This window comes from Myotis yumanensis, unplaced genomic scaffold, assembly GCF_028538775.1.
Source record: "Myotis yumanensis isolate MYYU_CA2020_CCGP unplaced genomic scaffold, mMyoYum1.0.hap1 SCAF_15, whole genome shotgun sequence".
Classification (NCBI taxonomy): Eukaryota; Metazoa; Chordata; class Mammalia; order Chiroptera; family Vespertilionidae; genus Myotis; species Myotis yumanensis.
Window position 1 is genome coordinate 50,656,890 of NW_027223766.1, and position 14,448 is coordinate 50,671,337.

Below are 14,448 nucleotides of genomic sequence, written 5' to 3' on the forward strand. Positions count from 1 at the left end.
GAATTTTTACTTTTTAAAAAATATATATTTTTAATTGATTTTATTTTTTTATTTTTATTTTTTAAATATATTTTATTGATTTTTCACAGAGAGGAAGGGAGAGAGATAGAGAGTTAGAAACATCGATGAGAAAGAAACATCGATCAGCTGCCTCCTGCACATCGCCTACTGGGGATGTGCCCGCAACCCAGGTACATGCCCTTGACCGGAATCGAACCTGGGACCTTTCAGTCCGCAGGCCGACGCTCTATCCGCTGAGCCAAACCAGTCTCGGCTATTTTTAATTGATTTTAGAGAGAGGAAGGGAGAGGGAGAGAATGACAGAAACATCAATGATGAGAAAGAATCATTGACTGGCTGCCTCCTGCAAGCCCCACACTGGGGATCAAGCCTGCGACCCAGGCATGTGCCCTGGACTGGAATCAAACCCAGGACCCTTTAGTCCTCAGGCCAACGCTCTACCCACTGAGCCAAACAGGCTAGGGCCAACCAACTCCTCTTATGATGGACTTGTTACTTGCAAGGACACTGCTGGGTGCTCGGGACCTCAGCAAGTGCTTCTGCCTTCCAGCGCTTTTAATGGCTTGAGGGAGGGAATGAGAGGACCAATAGGAGAGATGCTGACTGAGGTCTGTAGGTCCAGGCTGACGACAGGTCCTTGGGCGAGAGCTGCTTGCCATGTGTGAGGCACAAGCAGAACGAGGCGGAGTCAGTGTCAAACCCAAAGGCCTTTCGCCCGATGGACCTACCAGCAGCAGCTGGAGGCAACGCCCAGGCAGTTTCATCGCTGCTATTGTCTAAGCAGAATCTCCAGCCAGCCTTGCTGCTGGTACAGGTGGCTTTCTAGCCGTTCGAGTCCAATCCAGTCTCTCCAGTCACTGAGGCAATGCTCAGCATCGCCCAGACCTTTCTGGGGAGTGTGAAAAGCCAAATATTGGATGTCGGCCAAAGCTAGGCTTGTAGAAGGTTTGGTAACAGAGATGTGGATGAGAGCTGCCATGCCTGGGCATTCACATGTCAAGTTCTAGAAAAAGGCCAACCCTTGAAGTCAACACGTCACTGTCGGCTGTGGCATAGATTAAATGAGCTGGTCTGAGTGCCTGTGCCTAGTCCATAGCCTGGAGGGGAGCAGACACTAGTGATGATTAACCTCCTTCCATAGTAGGTCCCCCATCAATGCTGAGCGAATGAGATTGTGGAGACAAAATGGAAAGAACATTCCAGGTTGTGGAAGGAGCTGGTGGGAAGGAAATAGCTGAGGCATCCATGTGTGTGCGTGCACGTGTGTGTGCACATGTGTGCATGTGTGTGCACACTGCAGAGGGGTCAAGGGAGCCGTAGGTGGGGCGCACCCACCTGCAGTGTCTTCATTCCCCAGGTCCCGGCTCCTGCGCGGACGCGCAGCTGCGTGCTCTGCAGTTCATCGCGGACTCGGAGGAGGTGGTCTTGGCTTCCAACAGCTCCTGGTTCCCTCTGGGGGAGAGTTTGCTGGCGGCCTCGGGAATCCGGCTGAGCAACGAGGAGCTCGGCCTGCCCCCCGGCTCCCCACCCCAGGAGGCCTTCTCTCAGCAGTTTCTGCGCGGCAGCGAGGACGCCCTTCGCCTGGCAGCGCAGTCCAGTGAGTGGCGTACTCTGGTTTCTTGTTCCATCTCTTGGGGGAGCAGGAGCTGGAGTGGGCTTTGCGGCCTCGGTTTCCCCAGGCCCGTGGGTTCCTGGGAAAGCAGAGGCGGTGGTTGTGAGGTGCCCTTCCAAGCCGGATGTGCATACTCTCCAAGATGCTCCCACACCCTCCAGCACCACCCGCAGGCCCCGTGAAGCCAAGCGCTCTTGCTAAAGGTGAGGGGCTCCAGCCCCAATACTCACTCTGCCCTCCTAGCCGGCTCCAAAGTCCCCTCCATTTCTAAGAATCTAGGAGCACCCCACGGAGGAAGGAGAGGCACCCTCATCACCAAAACATTACCGGTATCGGCTCCTTCCCCTGTGAGCCCTTCGGACCCTGCCAGTGACTCCAAAGCCATGCCTGTGACCTGCCTGTGACAGAGAGAAGCTCAGAGCATCCACAGTGCTCTCGCTCCTGGCAACAGCTCAGGGTTCCCCGACACCCCCTCTGGCCTGGCCAGGCACGTGCTGTGCTCGGTGGACAGCTAAATCTTGCATCTGACCCCCCAGCGGTTCTGTGAGAATGACGCTACAACCACCATCTGCGAAGTTCTCAAATGCGGAAACCGAGGTTAAGCCACAGGCCCAGGTCCCCCATGAATAACTAGCAGAGCCTGGATGTGCAGCAGCGGGTCCGGCCCTGAGCCTCTTGCCCCGCCAGCCGGTCCCCAGCCAGCCCTGTCTCATCCCAGAGCCCCTGCTCGCCCTCCACCCCCTGCAGCCGGCTCGGCGGGGCCCCCTGCCCCTCCCCGCTCTCTCACTGACCCCAGGCCATCTTCAGCGGGACAAAAGGTTCCCGTCTCCAAGCCTCTCCTAAGCCCCCATCTCTGGTCATATTACTCAGCTGACACCCCGTCTGGGGTTTTCTGGGCTTGGGTCACACACACAAAGTGGTCACCCCGACACCATCCGAGCCCCTGAGGGAGACAGAGTGCACCCACTCCTGCCTGCCCAGCCTGGGCTGCTGCTGCCTCCGTTCTCCCAACCCCACAGGAGGCGAGAACCTCCCACGGTCCGTCTGTTTCCTGCTCCCCCGCCCCTGCCCTCTCCTTCGAGGACCAGGCACCGGTCTCCTCTTATTCTTCCTTCGATCCCTGGCCTGGCACCCTGCCTGGCAGATGGCAGGAGCCCCGTTAGTGCTGGTTCACCAACCTTCCTGCTTCTACCCCTCCTCCTTCCTCTTCTCTCCTCTCCCGCCCCCAAGCCCTGCACTTCCTTTCTCTGTTCCTCAGAGGTGGAGGTGCGAGGACTTCTGCTTTGGGCAAGAAACCAGTCCTTTCGAGTTTTGTGCGTGGCTCGGGATCTGACCTAACGAAAGAGTGGAGGAGTGGGATTTCACCCGGAGCTGGGACCAGTCTGGGCAGGGAGGGAAGAGGAGGCAGGGGCACGGAAGCTGTTGGTGCCACAGGGATCTGTTCCTTGAATGGCAATGATGCCATTTTCTCCCGAAGTCGGGCTGAGGGGGATCCCCTCCTCGCAGCGCAGGCTCTGAAACTTCATTCTCGTGTCTGGTGCTGAGACAGAGGAAGTGTCCCCGGGAAGGGGCAGGGCTGCTCATTCCCCTGAATCCCTCTGGGTGAGGAGAGGCGGCTGGCCTGCTGCAGAGGGGAGGGAGCTCCGTGTGTGCGTGTGCGTGTGCGTGTGCGTGTGCGTGTGCATGTGTGTGTGTGTGCAGACCTCCGTGTGTGAGTGTGTGTGTGTGTGTGTATACAGACCTCCGAGTGTGTGTGTGTGTGTGTGTGTGTGCAGACCTCCAGGTGTGTGTGTGTGTGTGTGCGTGTGTGTATGTGTGTGTGCAGACCTCCAGGTGTGTGTGTGTGTGCGTGTGCGTGTGTGTGTGTGCAGACCTCCAAGTGTCTGTCTGTGTGTGTGTGTGTGTGCAGACCTCCAGGTGTGTGTGTGTGTGTGTGTGTGTGTGTGTGCAGACCTCCAGGTCCTGAGGAGTGAGGCTGGGAGGGCCAGGACAAGGAGGGAAGGAGGGCCGCAGAGCAGTGTCCTCAGTGAGGGGCTATGGGAGGAAAGGTCCTGGCATGAGCTGGGTGCTGAAGCTCTTTTGATATAAAATAACCCCTGTCAAGTATTAGACCCATTTCACAGATGGGGACATTGAGGCTCAGAGAGGTTGGCAAGTGGCTCATGATCACACAGCCATGAGGTGCCGGCCAGGAATGAGGCAGAAGCTTAGGAGACTCCTGGGTCCCGTCCGCTGCACCAGAGCGGGTCCCGGTCTCCCGGTGGGTTCTGACCGTGGGGGGTGGTGTCCTGAGGACTGTTAGGTTCTGCTCGGGAAGCCATGGCCCATCTCCGAAGGTGGCGGGTCAGGAGAAGGTCCCCCCCCCCCCCCTCCATGTGAGGCCGGTCTCTGCTCCTGGGGCTGCACTTGCCCCAGCTGGTGGCTGTTCTCTTCCCTCTTTACCTCCCCCCCCCCCCCCATACATGCATTTCCTTCTTTTTCACTCACCAAGTATTTCTTGAGTGCCTACCATGAGAGAGGCACTGCTCTACGTACAAAATAAACTTGAATCCTTGCACCAAAGGGGGTACATGCTGCCTTGGGAGAGACAGACCTGCACCCAAGGACAAGCACAGTGCCCGGTGGCCCTGGCGGGGTGCTGTGGGAGCCAGCAGGCAGGGGCAGGAAGGCTGAGCTCGATGGGCAGGGCGGCCGTCTGTAGGTCACGGAAGTGGGATGCCATGACCTCTCTTCCAGGGCTGAGTGGGGGTTCAGTCCACAAAAGCATGTATGTAGGTTGTGCCTGGGCCACCGCACATGTGAAGTCAATGTATCTGTTACCGCTGTCTTCTCATGACCAAAGACACTTCATTGACCTAACTGACGTTACACGAACGTTATTGCAGGAGCATTGCAGACTCCTTCAAACTTCAGCCTGTGTTTTTGTTTTCAAATATTGTTATTCATTTTTGGAGACGGAAGAAGGGAGAGGGAGTGAGGGGGAGAAACATCGACGTGAGAGCAGAACATCGATCGATTGCTTCCTGCATGCCCCCTTCCGGGGATTGAGCCTGCAACCCGGGCCTGTGCCCTGACTGGGGATCAAACTGGTGACCTTTTGGTGCACAAGATGATGCCCAACCAACTGAGTCACGCTAGCCAGGGCCTGTATTTTTATTTTTTAAATTTTTAAAAAATATTTTTTAATTGATTTCAGAGAGGAAAGGAGAGAGAGAGATAGAAACATCAATGATGAGAAAGTCATTAATTGGCTGCCTCTTGCATGCCTCCACTGGGGATTGAGCTTGCAACCTGGGCATGTGCCCTGACCGGGAATTGAACCGTGATCTCTTGGTTCATAGGTCAACCCTCAACCACTGAACCACACCAGTCGGGCCTGCATTTTTATTGCATTTTTATTTGTAAAGAACAGTCTGGCGAGTGCCTCCCCCTGTTGGAGGCGCCCCTGTCTCGTTTTGGATGGGCGTGTTTGTCCCGTGGATAAGAAGGCCTGTTCGGAACAGGGACGTGTGGCCCTTCTCCGTGGCAGCGCCCATGCTGTGGGCGTTTCCAGGCAGGGCCTCACCCTTGCGCCTCCCCCCGCAGCCTTCGACTTCTATCAGAGTCGCCGCTCTTCCCCCGCCGCCGCCTCCGGAGCGTCTCGCCTGCGGTCCAGCCCCTACGTGCCCCAGTGTGACGCGTTTGGAAATTGGGAGCCCGTGCAGTGCCACGCAGGGACCGGTGAGGGGGATGGGCCCCCGTGGGAGGCCGAGGGGCGCCCCCCTTTTCATTTAGTGGGAAGAGCCCCCCTGGGGGCAGGTGAGCAGGACTCCTGGACCCTCTTTCTCTGGCCTCCGGTGGACTCATCCATAACATGGGAGCGGTGACTCTGCCAGCCAGAGAGCCAGGGGGGGTTTGGGTGCTAAGGCCCGTGTGGTGAGCGAGGTCGGGCAGGGGGACCGGTGGGGGACCCTCTGTCGCCATCAGCAGCGTAAATATGGATGGTTGTTGGTGAGACACCGCAGGCGAGCCCTGTGCGCCTCCTGAGCGCTGGCCGTGGTCTCTCCTAGGGAATTGCTGGTGTGTGGACGGGAAGGGACAGTACGTGCCGGCCTCGCTGACTGCCCGCTCCTCCCAAGCCCCCCAGTGTAAGTGGAGCCCACGGTTCCCTCTGCCCGACCCTGGAGGTGGGCACTCAGGGCCCCAATCAGGGGAGCTCCGAGGGCCGGCCCCCGAGGGCAGCCAACCCACGTTTTCCCAAGTCCCTGCCCGCGTCTGGAAGACTCTCGCAGGCCTCAGCCCTGCCTAGTTTCCCAGATGGAGAGGGGCAGGGAGAGGCCGGGGCCCTGGGCTCCCCCATACCCTCTCTGTGCAGCTTCACCCCCTTCCATGGTTTCAACAGCCACCTCCCGTCTGTTCTGCAGCCCTGCCTCTCCCCAGTTTCTGACCCGGGAAATCAGCTGCCCACTTTCCACCTCCATGATGCTGCCTCCCGTCTGGGCCTTTGTCCCTGACCCCCAGCCTGCTCCTCGGCCGAGACTCCAGCTCTCTGTGCCGGCCTCCATGCCCCAGACCCTGGCCCTGACATCCGGCCGGCCTGGGCCTGGGCTCTTCGCTCGCTCTCCTTGGGCCCACGCAGCCTGTAAAGAGCCTTTCTCTCCCCACAGGCCCCTCCGCCTGTGAGAGAGCGCGAGCCAGCGGGCTGCTCTCCAGCTGGAAACAGGCCGGGTCCCAGGGAGACCCTTCCCCCGACGACCTCTTCATCCCAACCTGCCTGGAGGTGAGGCTCCACGGGCTGGGGAGGCCGAGGAGGAGGACTTCTCCGCAGGCCGGGGATGGCTTTGCTAGTGTTCAGTGTATTTGTATGTGTGTTTTTAATGTTGTTTTTAAAAATTGATTTTTAGAGAGAGAGGGAGAGAGACAGAGAGATAGAAACATCAATGATGAGAGGGAATCATTGATCGGCTGCCTCCTGCATGCTCCCCGCTGGGGATCGAGCCCACAACCTGGGCATGTGCCCTGACTGGGAATCAACCTTGATTCCTTAATTCCTGGGTTGACACTCAACTACTGAGCCACATCAGCCAGGAAATACATTTATTTTTGTTTAAAACTTGTAGGGAGTTCTAGATCTGCATTATCGCTAGAGTCCTGGCAGAGTCTGGCTGGGTGACCTTGGGCCATTTACTCACCTTCTCTAGGCCATAGTTTTGTTTTGTTTTTTATCATAGGACGGGACCACGTTTTTATCCTACCTGGTGCTAGGCTGTTTTGAGGGCCCAAGGAAATATCACTCATGAAAACTCTTTAAAAGTCATTTACACGTGTCTATGCTTTTCCTAAAGGCACCTGGGCAAAGTCGTTTTGCAAAGTCCTTGTCTCTTAGTTTCTCAACACACATGGAAGATGTCGTCACATCGCCCTCCCAGCTCCTGGGGGTTATACTAGATCTAATAGTTGGGTGCAGCGGCCAATTTTAGGAATAAGAGCTCCTAGAGAAAGGATTCACGCTAGGATCGCAGCCACTCACGTGCAAGGAATGAAGGCCCCGGGCCTCGGTTCCCTGTCCCCAAAGGGGGTCTGATAGGAACACAACCGGCCACTGATTCCCAGCTTCACGAAGATCAGTGAAATCCTGAGACTGGATTCCTGTGGCCCCAGCCTCGTGGGTGGTTCTGACCGTCAGTTCAGATGGTGTGAGGGACGGGTCTGGATCAGGGAGCCGCCCAGGCCACCTCCCTCCACGCGGAGAGGCCAGCACTGGTGGTTTGGGAGGGACATTCCTGACGTCCACTCACTGACCTGTGGGCCTCAACAGCATCTTCCCTGGGCTGACATGACCTCGGCTTTGTCCCAGACAGGAGAGTTTGCCAGGCTGCAGGCGACGGAGGCTGGCACCTGGTGTGTGGACCAGGCCTCAGGGGAGGGCACCCCGCCCCGCACGAACAGCAGTGCCCAGTGTGAGTAGTCACCCCTCGCCCTTTCCCCCAACCCCTCCCCATGCACCCTGAGTTTGTGAGTGTGTGAGTGAGTATGTGTGTGAGTGTGTGAGAGTGAGTGTGAGTGTAAGTGTGTGTGTCTGTGTATGTATGAGTGTGTGACTATGTATGTGTGTTTAAGTGTGTGTGTCTGTATGTGAGTGTGTGTGTATGTGTGAGTATATATGAGTGAGTGTTTGTTTAAGAGTGTGTGTCTGTGTGTGAGTGTGTGTGTTTGTGTGAGTGTGTGTATGTGTGAGTGTATGAGAGTGTGTTTAAGTGTGTCTGTGTGTGTGAGTGTGTGTGTTTCTGTGAGTGTGTATGTGTGAGTGTGTGTATAAGTGTGGTGTGAGTGTGTATGTGTGTGTGAGTGTGTGTGTATGTGTGTGTGTGTGTGTGTGTAAGGCCCTAGCTCAATACCCAGTGGGAGGCGGGTAGCTTAGACCCTGGTGGCGGGTGGCGCCTGTGGGTGGCGAGGGCTGTGGGCTCTGTGGAAAGCCTCACCCGGCTGGTCTCTGTGTCAGGCCCGGGCCTCTGTGAAGCACCCCAGGGCGGCATCCTCTCCGGGACAGCCAGCCCAGGCTACACCCCGGCCTGCGGGGCCGAGGACGGAGGCCGGTCCTCAGTGCAGTGCAGCCCGGCCCAGGAAAGCTGCTGGTGCGTCCTGGGCAGCGGAGAGGAGGTGCCCGGGACCCGTGTGGTTGGGAGCCAGCCGGCCTGTGAGAGTAAGATGTGCCCTCGGGGCCCCTGGCTGGGGGGGGGGGGGGCCCTGCCCCTCTGTTCCCTCACCCGGAGGTGGGGGGGGTCTAAAGGACCAGGACAGTGGGGAGGGGCAGGAGGGCCTGAGGACGTGGTGGCCACGGATTCCCGAGAGCTGGAAATGGGTGTCTCCTCCCTGCCAGTGCGCAGCCTGGAGCTGAGGTCAGGCAGCGCGTGCAGCGTCTCTGGTACCAGAAGCTCGTGGGCTGCGGGCGTCCGGGTCCCGGTCTTCCATCCTGGGGGGAGGCTGGAGGCAGCTGCCCGTGAGGATGAGTCCATCCAGCCAGAGCCACAGGGGTCCTGCATGTGTTGACTTGCTTATTCTTATTTCTCGTTTTGAACGTTGTTTGGACATCGAATATTGAAATATATATCATAGGAATATATATCAGAATTATCAGATGACTAGAGATAATTGAATGATCAATGGCTTACCTTTTATTTGTGGAGCCTCCTCAATAACAAGAGCCCCCCAGGGCTCCTCCTGCTGACCTCCTGCCGACTGTGGTGGAGAAAGCTCAATCATGGCGGCCAGACAGGCAGGTAGACTTGACTGGCAGCTCTCCACCTCCTTGCTGGCTCTCTGGCTCTCAGTCTCCCAGTCCACGGTCGGCATTGCGCTGTGATCTGGTCTTTCCTCCTGGGGCTCGATGCAGCTGGTGATTGGACTCTTGGCTAATTGATAACACACAGGGCTGCACCAGTGGGCCGAGAGCTTGGGGACAGGAGACCTAAGAAGGCCTGGGAGAGCCATGGAAGGTGCTGGAAAGCTAGAGGAGCTGGGCTGATCATTGAGGGTCAAAAAGGAATATTCTAGGCAGATAAGCAGACGGAGGGAAGGGCATGTCCAGGGAAAGGCGGCCCTGCCTGGAGGCAGAGGGGCGGAGTGCGTGAGAGCCGAGAGAGGCCTGGGTCAGCGGGCACCCAGGGGGCTGAGCGTGGGTGTCCAGCTTCGCCGCAGCTTCTTGGCCGGTGGTGGGGACCAGACTGGATGTGTGAGCAGAGACCTAGGGCCGAGGCCCCGGGCAAGGCACCTGGTGAGGAGGCTTCCCTCGCAGTTCAAGGAAAAGACGGGGGAGGGCAGTGGGCATGCAGAGAAGGCGAGGAGGCCTGAGCCTTGGCCTCCGCTGGCGCCAGGGCAGAGGAGGTGGGGCCGACCGGGATGCCCGCCTGGGACAGCTGGAGGCAGAGGTGCCACGCATTGAGCCCTGGGTACTGAAGCTCGAACAGGCGTGGGTGGGCAGCAGGAGTTATTTATTCAGTTATTTATTTTTAATATATCTTTATTGAGTTCAGAGAGGAAGGGAGGAGGAGGAGAGAGAGAGAAACATCAATGATTTGAGAGAGTCATTGATCAGCTGCCTCCCGCAGGTCCCACACGGGGGATGGAGCCCGCAACCCAGACCTATGCCCTGACCAGAATCCAACTGTGACTTCCTGGTTCATAGGCCCGTGCTCAACCACTGAGCCATCATGGCTGGGATTTTTAAAAAAATATATATATTGTTATTGGTTTTAGAGAGGAAGGGAGAAGGAGAGATAGAAACATCAATGATGAGAGAATCACTGATTGGTAGCAGTGAGTTATGACGTGTTGCTTAGAGGTGGGGAGGACCCGTGGGCAGCTGGGTTGGAGATGGAAGAAGCTGGAGGTGAAGATACAAGAGTCCTCTGTGCTCAAGCACCTGGTACAACTGAGAGACGGGCTCCTCCAAGAGGAGGGCAGGGAGGGAGGCGGCAGGCCCAGGCCAGGGTCCGAGGAGCCCCACACACGCGCAGGCAGGAAAGAGGGGGAGAGAGGCAGGAGTGCCAGCCCCCTAGTGCTGGCCAGATGCCCCCAGCCGCCTCTCTCCTGCTCCCAGGCCCGCAGTGCCCGCTGCCGTTCAACACGTCGGACGTGGCCGGGGGAGTGGTCCTGTGTGAGCCAGCCTCGGGCCCAGGCGGGGCCGCTGTCCAGCGGTGCCAGCTGCTGTGTCGCCGGGGCTACCTGAGCGCCTTCCCCCTGTGGCCGCTGGAGTGCAGCCTGGAGAGGAGACGCTGGCTGTCGCAGCCGCCCCAGCCCCGGGCCTGCCAGCGTGAGTGACTGCGGGGATGTCTGCCCCATACCCTGCCCCTCACACTTTCCCTGCCCGCACGGCCTTTCCCTGTGAGCCAGGGGGCATCCGGTCCGGAGCAGGAGACGGGCCTGTGGGGCATCTCTCGAAGGAGCCCCTGTGCTTCCCAGACCCCTTTGCGGCTTCTCTGGAGCTGTCTGCTCCCGGGAGAGCGGCCCTCACTTCAGGCCCTGCGGGGAGGTGTTGGGGGTGGGACTGGGTCCAGCAGGTGGGGGTCCATGGCTGTGTCAGTTACTATGGTGGGACAAGCTCTCAGCTGCTTGTCTGGCCCCTGAGTGGGACCTTCCACACCAGCCTCTCCCCCGGGTCCCTCTATGCCTGGCAGAGCTATGGGCCTGTGCCCTGTTTGAATATGGGCACAGCTGCTGTCCTGCCCGCCCACTGGACCCACTTTCACGTGCACCGTCTGTGAGACGGCACCGGGCTCTGACCGCAGTGGCCTTGGCAAAGGCTGGCGTGGGTACTCAGCCAGGCAGGGCAGGGGCGGACGCTGGGGCCTGGCATGGGGTCCACCTGGGGCTGTGGAAGGGGTGTCTAGGATAGAGACCCCAAACCTCGAACTGCCATAGGCTCTGGGGGGCTGGCTGAGTGTCAATGGACAGTGTTTGTTGCAAAGCATCCTGGGATAGAGAATGCTATCCAGAAAAAGTTCAAAATGTGATGTTGACACACAAGTGGATCGCCCACCTGACTATGACAAAAGGGCCCCAGCTGAAATCCAGACCCGGCTGGGCCGGGAGCGAGGGACTTGGCAGAAGGGAGGGGTGGGTCTTGGACTCGGACGTGAGACGTAGGGCTGCCTTGTCCAGATGAGCAGGGTGTGCACTGAGCCACCTGAGAGCATGCGTTTTGTGCTGCGGAGTCTGCTCTCCACCGGCAAAGCCACACGGAGTTGCCCTGTTCGAATGCAAGACTGTGCTGTGAGGGGGGGGGGGGGGGGGGGGTGGAGGTGGGGGGGGAGCGGGCAGCCTTTGCCAAGAGAATTGCCTAGGGCCCAGGACGCAGGGCAGCGGGGCAGAGAGGCCAGGGCAGGACCGCTGGCTGGGAGGGGCTCTGGCTTCGGAGGGATCCATCGCGCCTGGACGTGTGTGGACCGAGGAGGACAGTGTAGAGGGCAGTGCCGGTGTGCTCCAGACCACAGGCAGGAGGTTATGTTTGCAGAGGCTGCGTCTGCTGACCTGACACGTCCCCGCAGGGCCCCAGCTGTGGCAGACCCTGCAGACCCGAGCTCAGTTCCAGCTCCGGCTCCCGCCGGGCAAGATGTGCAGCGCCGACTACGCGGGCCTGCTGCTGGCCTTCCAGGCCTTCGTCTCGGACGAGCTCACAGCCCGCGGCTTCTGCCAGGTCCAGGTGCGTGCCTGCCTCCCCCGCGGCGGGGCGGGGGCGGAGCTCGGGGTCCTGGGGTCCGAGAGTCTCTGGTGAACCTGAAGTGTGACACCCGATAATGTTACCCGTGGGCAGACCGAGGCTCAGACTGAGAAAGTAAGTCGGTCAGGCCTAGTTAGGTAGCGGCAGAGGCGAATCCAAACCCGTCTCGTCACTGGATGAATGACCGGCGCGTAGCAGTTCCTCACCAATGACCTCTGCGCAACCCCCCATAGCCACCATCACCTTCATCCGGGCATTGTGTGGGACGTGGCTCAGGGTGCATGCGTGGTGCCAGACTGTGGCGTGGCAGGTCATGTCGATGGCGTCCTGAAACCCAGGCTGCCCCCACAGAACTGCGCCCAGGTGCCTGAGCTCCTGTTGCCTCCGGGCACCCGAGCTTTGATGGACTAACATCCCCTGGGGGTATGGAAGCTCTTGGGCTGTTACCCTTAGAAAGAGTGTGACGTGAGCTGGTGGTGAACGCGGACCAACCATGCCCCTCACCATCCATCCACCCACCCTGCCCCGAAGTCACCGATGCTCAGGTTGGGAGGAGAAGCCAGGCTGGGCCTGCTGTGGGCTCCACGAGCTGGCTCCCGCCCAGCCAGCGTAGCTCAGTGGTTGAGCCTCGTGGTTTGATTCCCGGCCAGGGCACAGGCCCAGGTTGCGGGCTCGGTCCTCAGTAGGGGGCGTGCAGGAGGCAGCCGATGGAATGGTTCTCTCTCATCATTGATGTTTCTATCTCTCTCTCCCTCTCCCTTCCTCTCTGAAGTCAGTTAAAATGTATTTAAAAAAAGAAAAGCTGGCTCCCTGCTCTGTGTTCTTGAACTGAAGGCGTCTGTCTCCGTAGGTGCAGACGGTCGGGACCCCTGTTACCGTTCCTGCCTGTGACGACTCCGCGGTGCAGGTGGAGTGTCTGACCCAGGAGCGTTTGGGAGTGAATGTCACGTGGAAGTTGCAGCTCGAGGACGTCCCACCGGCCTCTCTCCCAGATCTGCGTGACGTCGGTATGTTTCCCTGCCTGGCTGCCTCGGAGGAGCTATGCCGTCTCCGAGTCTCGGTTTCCTCATCTGTCAAATGGAGCCGGTGGAGCCGTCATCCCTTCCTGTGGGTCTCTAGTGAGATATCAGCCCGGCTCCCGGGAGGAGCTAAGTATCAAACAGTGTGTAAAAACCAATACATTTCTGATCAATGGCTTACTGGTGTTCAATAATATCACCTGGTTGTGTTTCTGTGAGCATTTTCTAATTCTCCGCTGGACTTTCTGGGCAGAGAGAGGGGATATAGGTGTGAAAAAGGGTGAGAAGGTGGGAGATGGAGCCTCTGTTGGTTTATAATTCGCGTTCTGTCCTCTCCAAATTGTGAGACATCTCAGGCCACCCACACTATGTAGACCCGTCACTGAGCTTCTAGAACAGGCAGGGACATAAGGATGGATCATGGGGTTGGAAAGCGAGGAGAAGCAGAGGGGATGGTGTGACAGCCTGAGGGTCCGGACTGGCTGGACATGGCCACTGTCCTTTGAGAGGAAACTTCTGGAAAAGGTGGCCAGGGTATAACCAGAAGGGAGGCGGCATCTCTGCCATTCCGCCATCCTCATGGCAACGATCCCCAGCATCATGAATTCGGGGTCCCCTTTGTCTCCCTCTGGAAGAGCCTGGATAATGGGGCTGTGTTGGGAGCCGGAAAAGGTGGGGATGATCATTCCTAGCGTCAGTGAGACGACTGAGGGTTCCGGCCGCGGCTGGCTTTGAACAGCCTGTTGGAAGCAAGTGCTCCCTGCGTGCCGGGGTCCGCCCGGCTCCAGATGGGGGCTCCTCTCCCTCCAGGGAGCACTCCTGTCACCCAGAGGGGCCTTTCGGTGTGCATGGGGGGCGGGGGAGACTCATTGCCTCCTGCAGGCTCTGCCTTCGCTGCAGTGGCCCCATCGCACATTCTCTCTCCGAATCCTCACCACCTGCGAGAGAGGCGCGTCCACATTGCAGATGGGAAAACCGAGGCTCAGAGGTGGTGGCTTGCCAAATGGTGCTTACCCAGACAGTGCACCTTAGACCGGTGACTGAAGTCCCAGCGTGGCAGGGAGGGGGGGTCACATGGACACCACAGGAAGGGCAGCGCCACAGACGTGGGCTGGAGGGCTCACTGGGCTTCTGACCCCTGTGTGACCTTGGGCAGTCAGTCCCCCTCTCTGGGCCTGTCTCTCCCGCTTCGCCGTGAAACACTGGACAGTGCCTGGGCCTCCTCTCGGTGTGGGTGTCTGGTGGTTCTGCCCCTGCACCCTCCCCGGGCCTGGCCGAGAACCGTTAGGTGACTCCCGCCCCACCCCGTGTCTTACAGAGGAAGCCTTGGGCAAGGGCCTCGCGGGGCGGTTCGAGGATCTGATCCGAAGTGGCGAGTTCCAGCTGCATCTGGATGCCAAGACGTTCCCAGCAGACACGTCCCTCCGCTTCCTCCACGGGGACAGCGTGGGCACCTCACCCAGGACCCGCTATGGGTGCTTGGAAGGATTCCACCCAGTCTCGGCCCCCAGCGACGCCAGTCAGGACCCATTGGGGTGCGGTAGGTCCACACTCCCTGCACTGCTGCTACTGAGCTGTGCGAGGCTGCGGAAAGGCCT

General features: G+C 58.9%; 1 protein-coding gene across 1 annotated transcript in view; it reads left to right on the forward strand.

Annotated features, from left to right (window-relative positions):
• The window catches only part of TG (thyroglobulin), a 155,020-nt gene that overhangs the window by 14,910 nt on the left and 125,662 nt on the right, over positions 1 to 14,448 (forward strand). The window contains exons 11-20 of the mRNA XM_070392365.1: positions 1,379 to 1,618; positions 5,219 to 5,353; positions 5,683 to 5,760; positions 6,280 to 6,392; positions 7,470 to 7,572; positions 8,115 to 8,315; positions 10,212 to 10,424; positions 11,659 to 11,813; positions 12,682 to 12,838; positions 14,169 to 14,390. Coding sequence (XP_070248466.1) covers positions 1,379 to 1,618; positions 5,219 to 5,353; positions 5,683 to 5,760; positions 6,280 to 6,392; positions 7,470 to 7,572; positions 8,115 to 8,315; positions 10,212 to 10,424; positions 11,659 to 11,813; positions 12,682 to 12,838; positions 14,169 to 14,390 — 1,617 coding nt within the window. The remainder of the gene's footprint in view (positions 1 to 1,378; positions 1,619 to 5,218; positions 5,354 to 5,682; positions 5,761 to 6,279; positions 6,393 to 7,469; positions 7,573 to 8,114; positions 8,316 to 10,211; positions 10,425 to 11,658; positions 11,814 to 12,681; positions 12,839 to 14,168; positions 14,391 to 14,448) is intronic.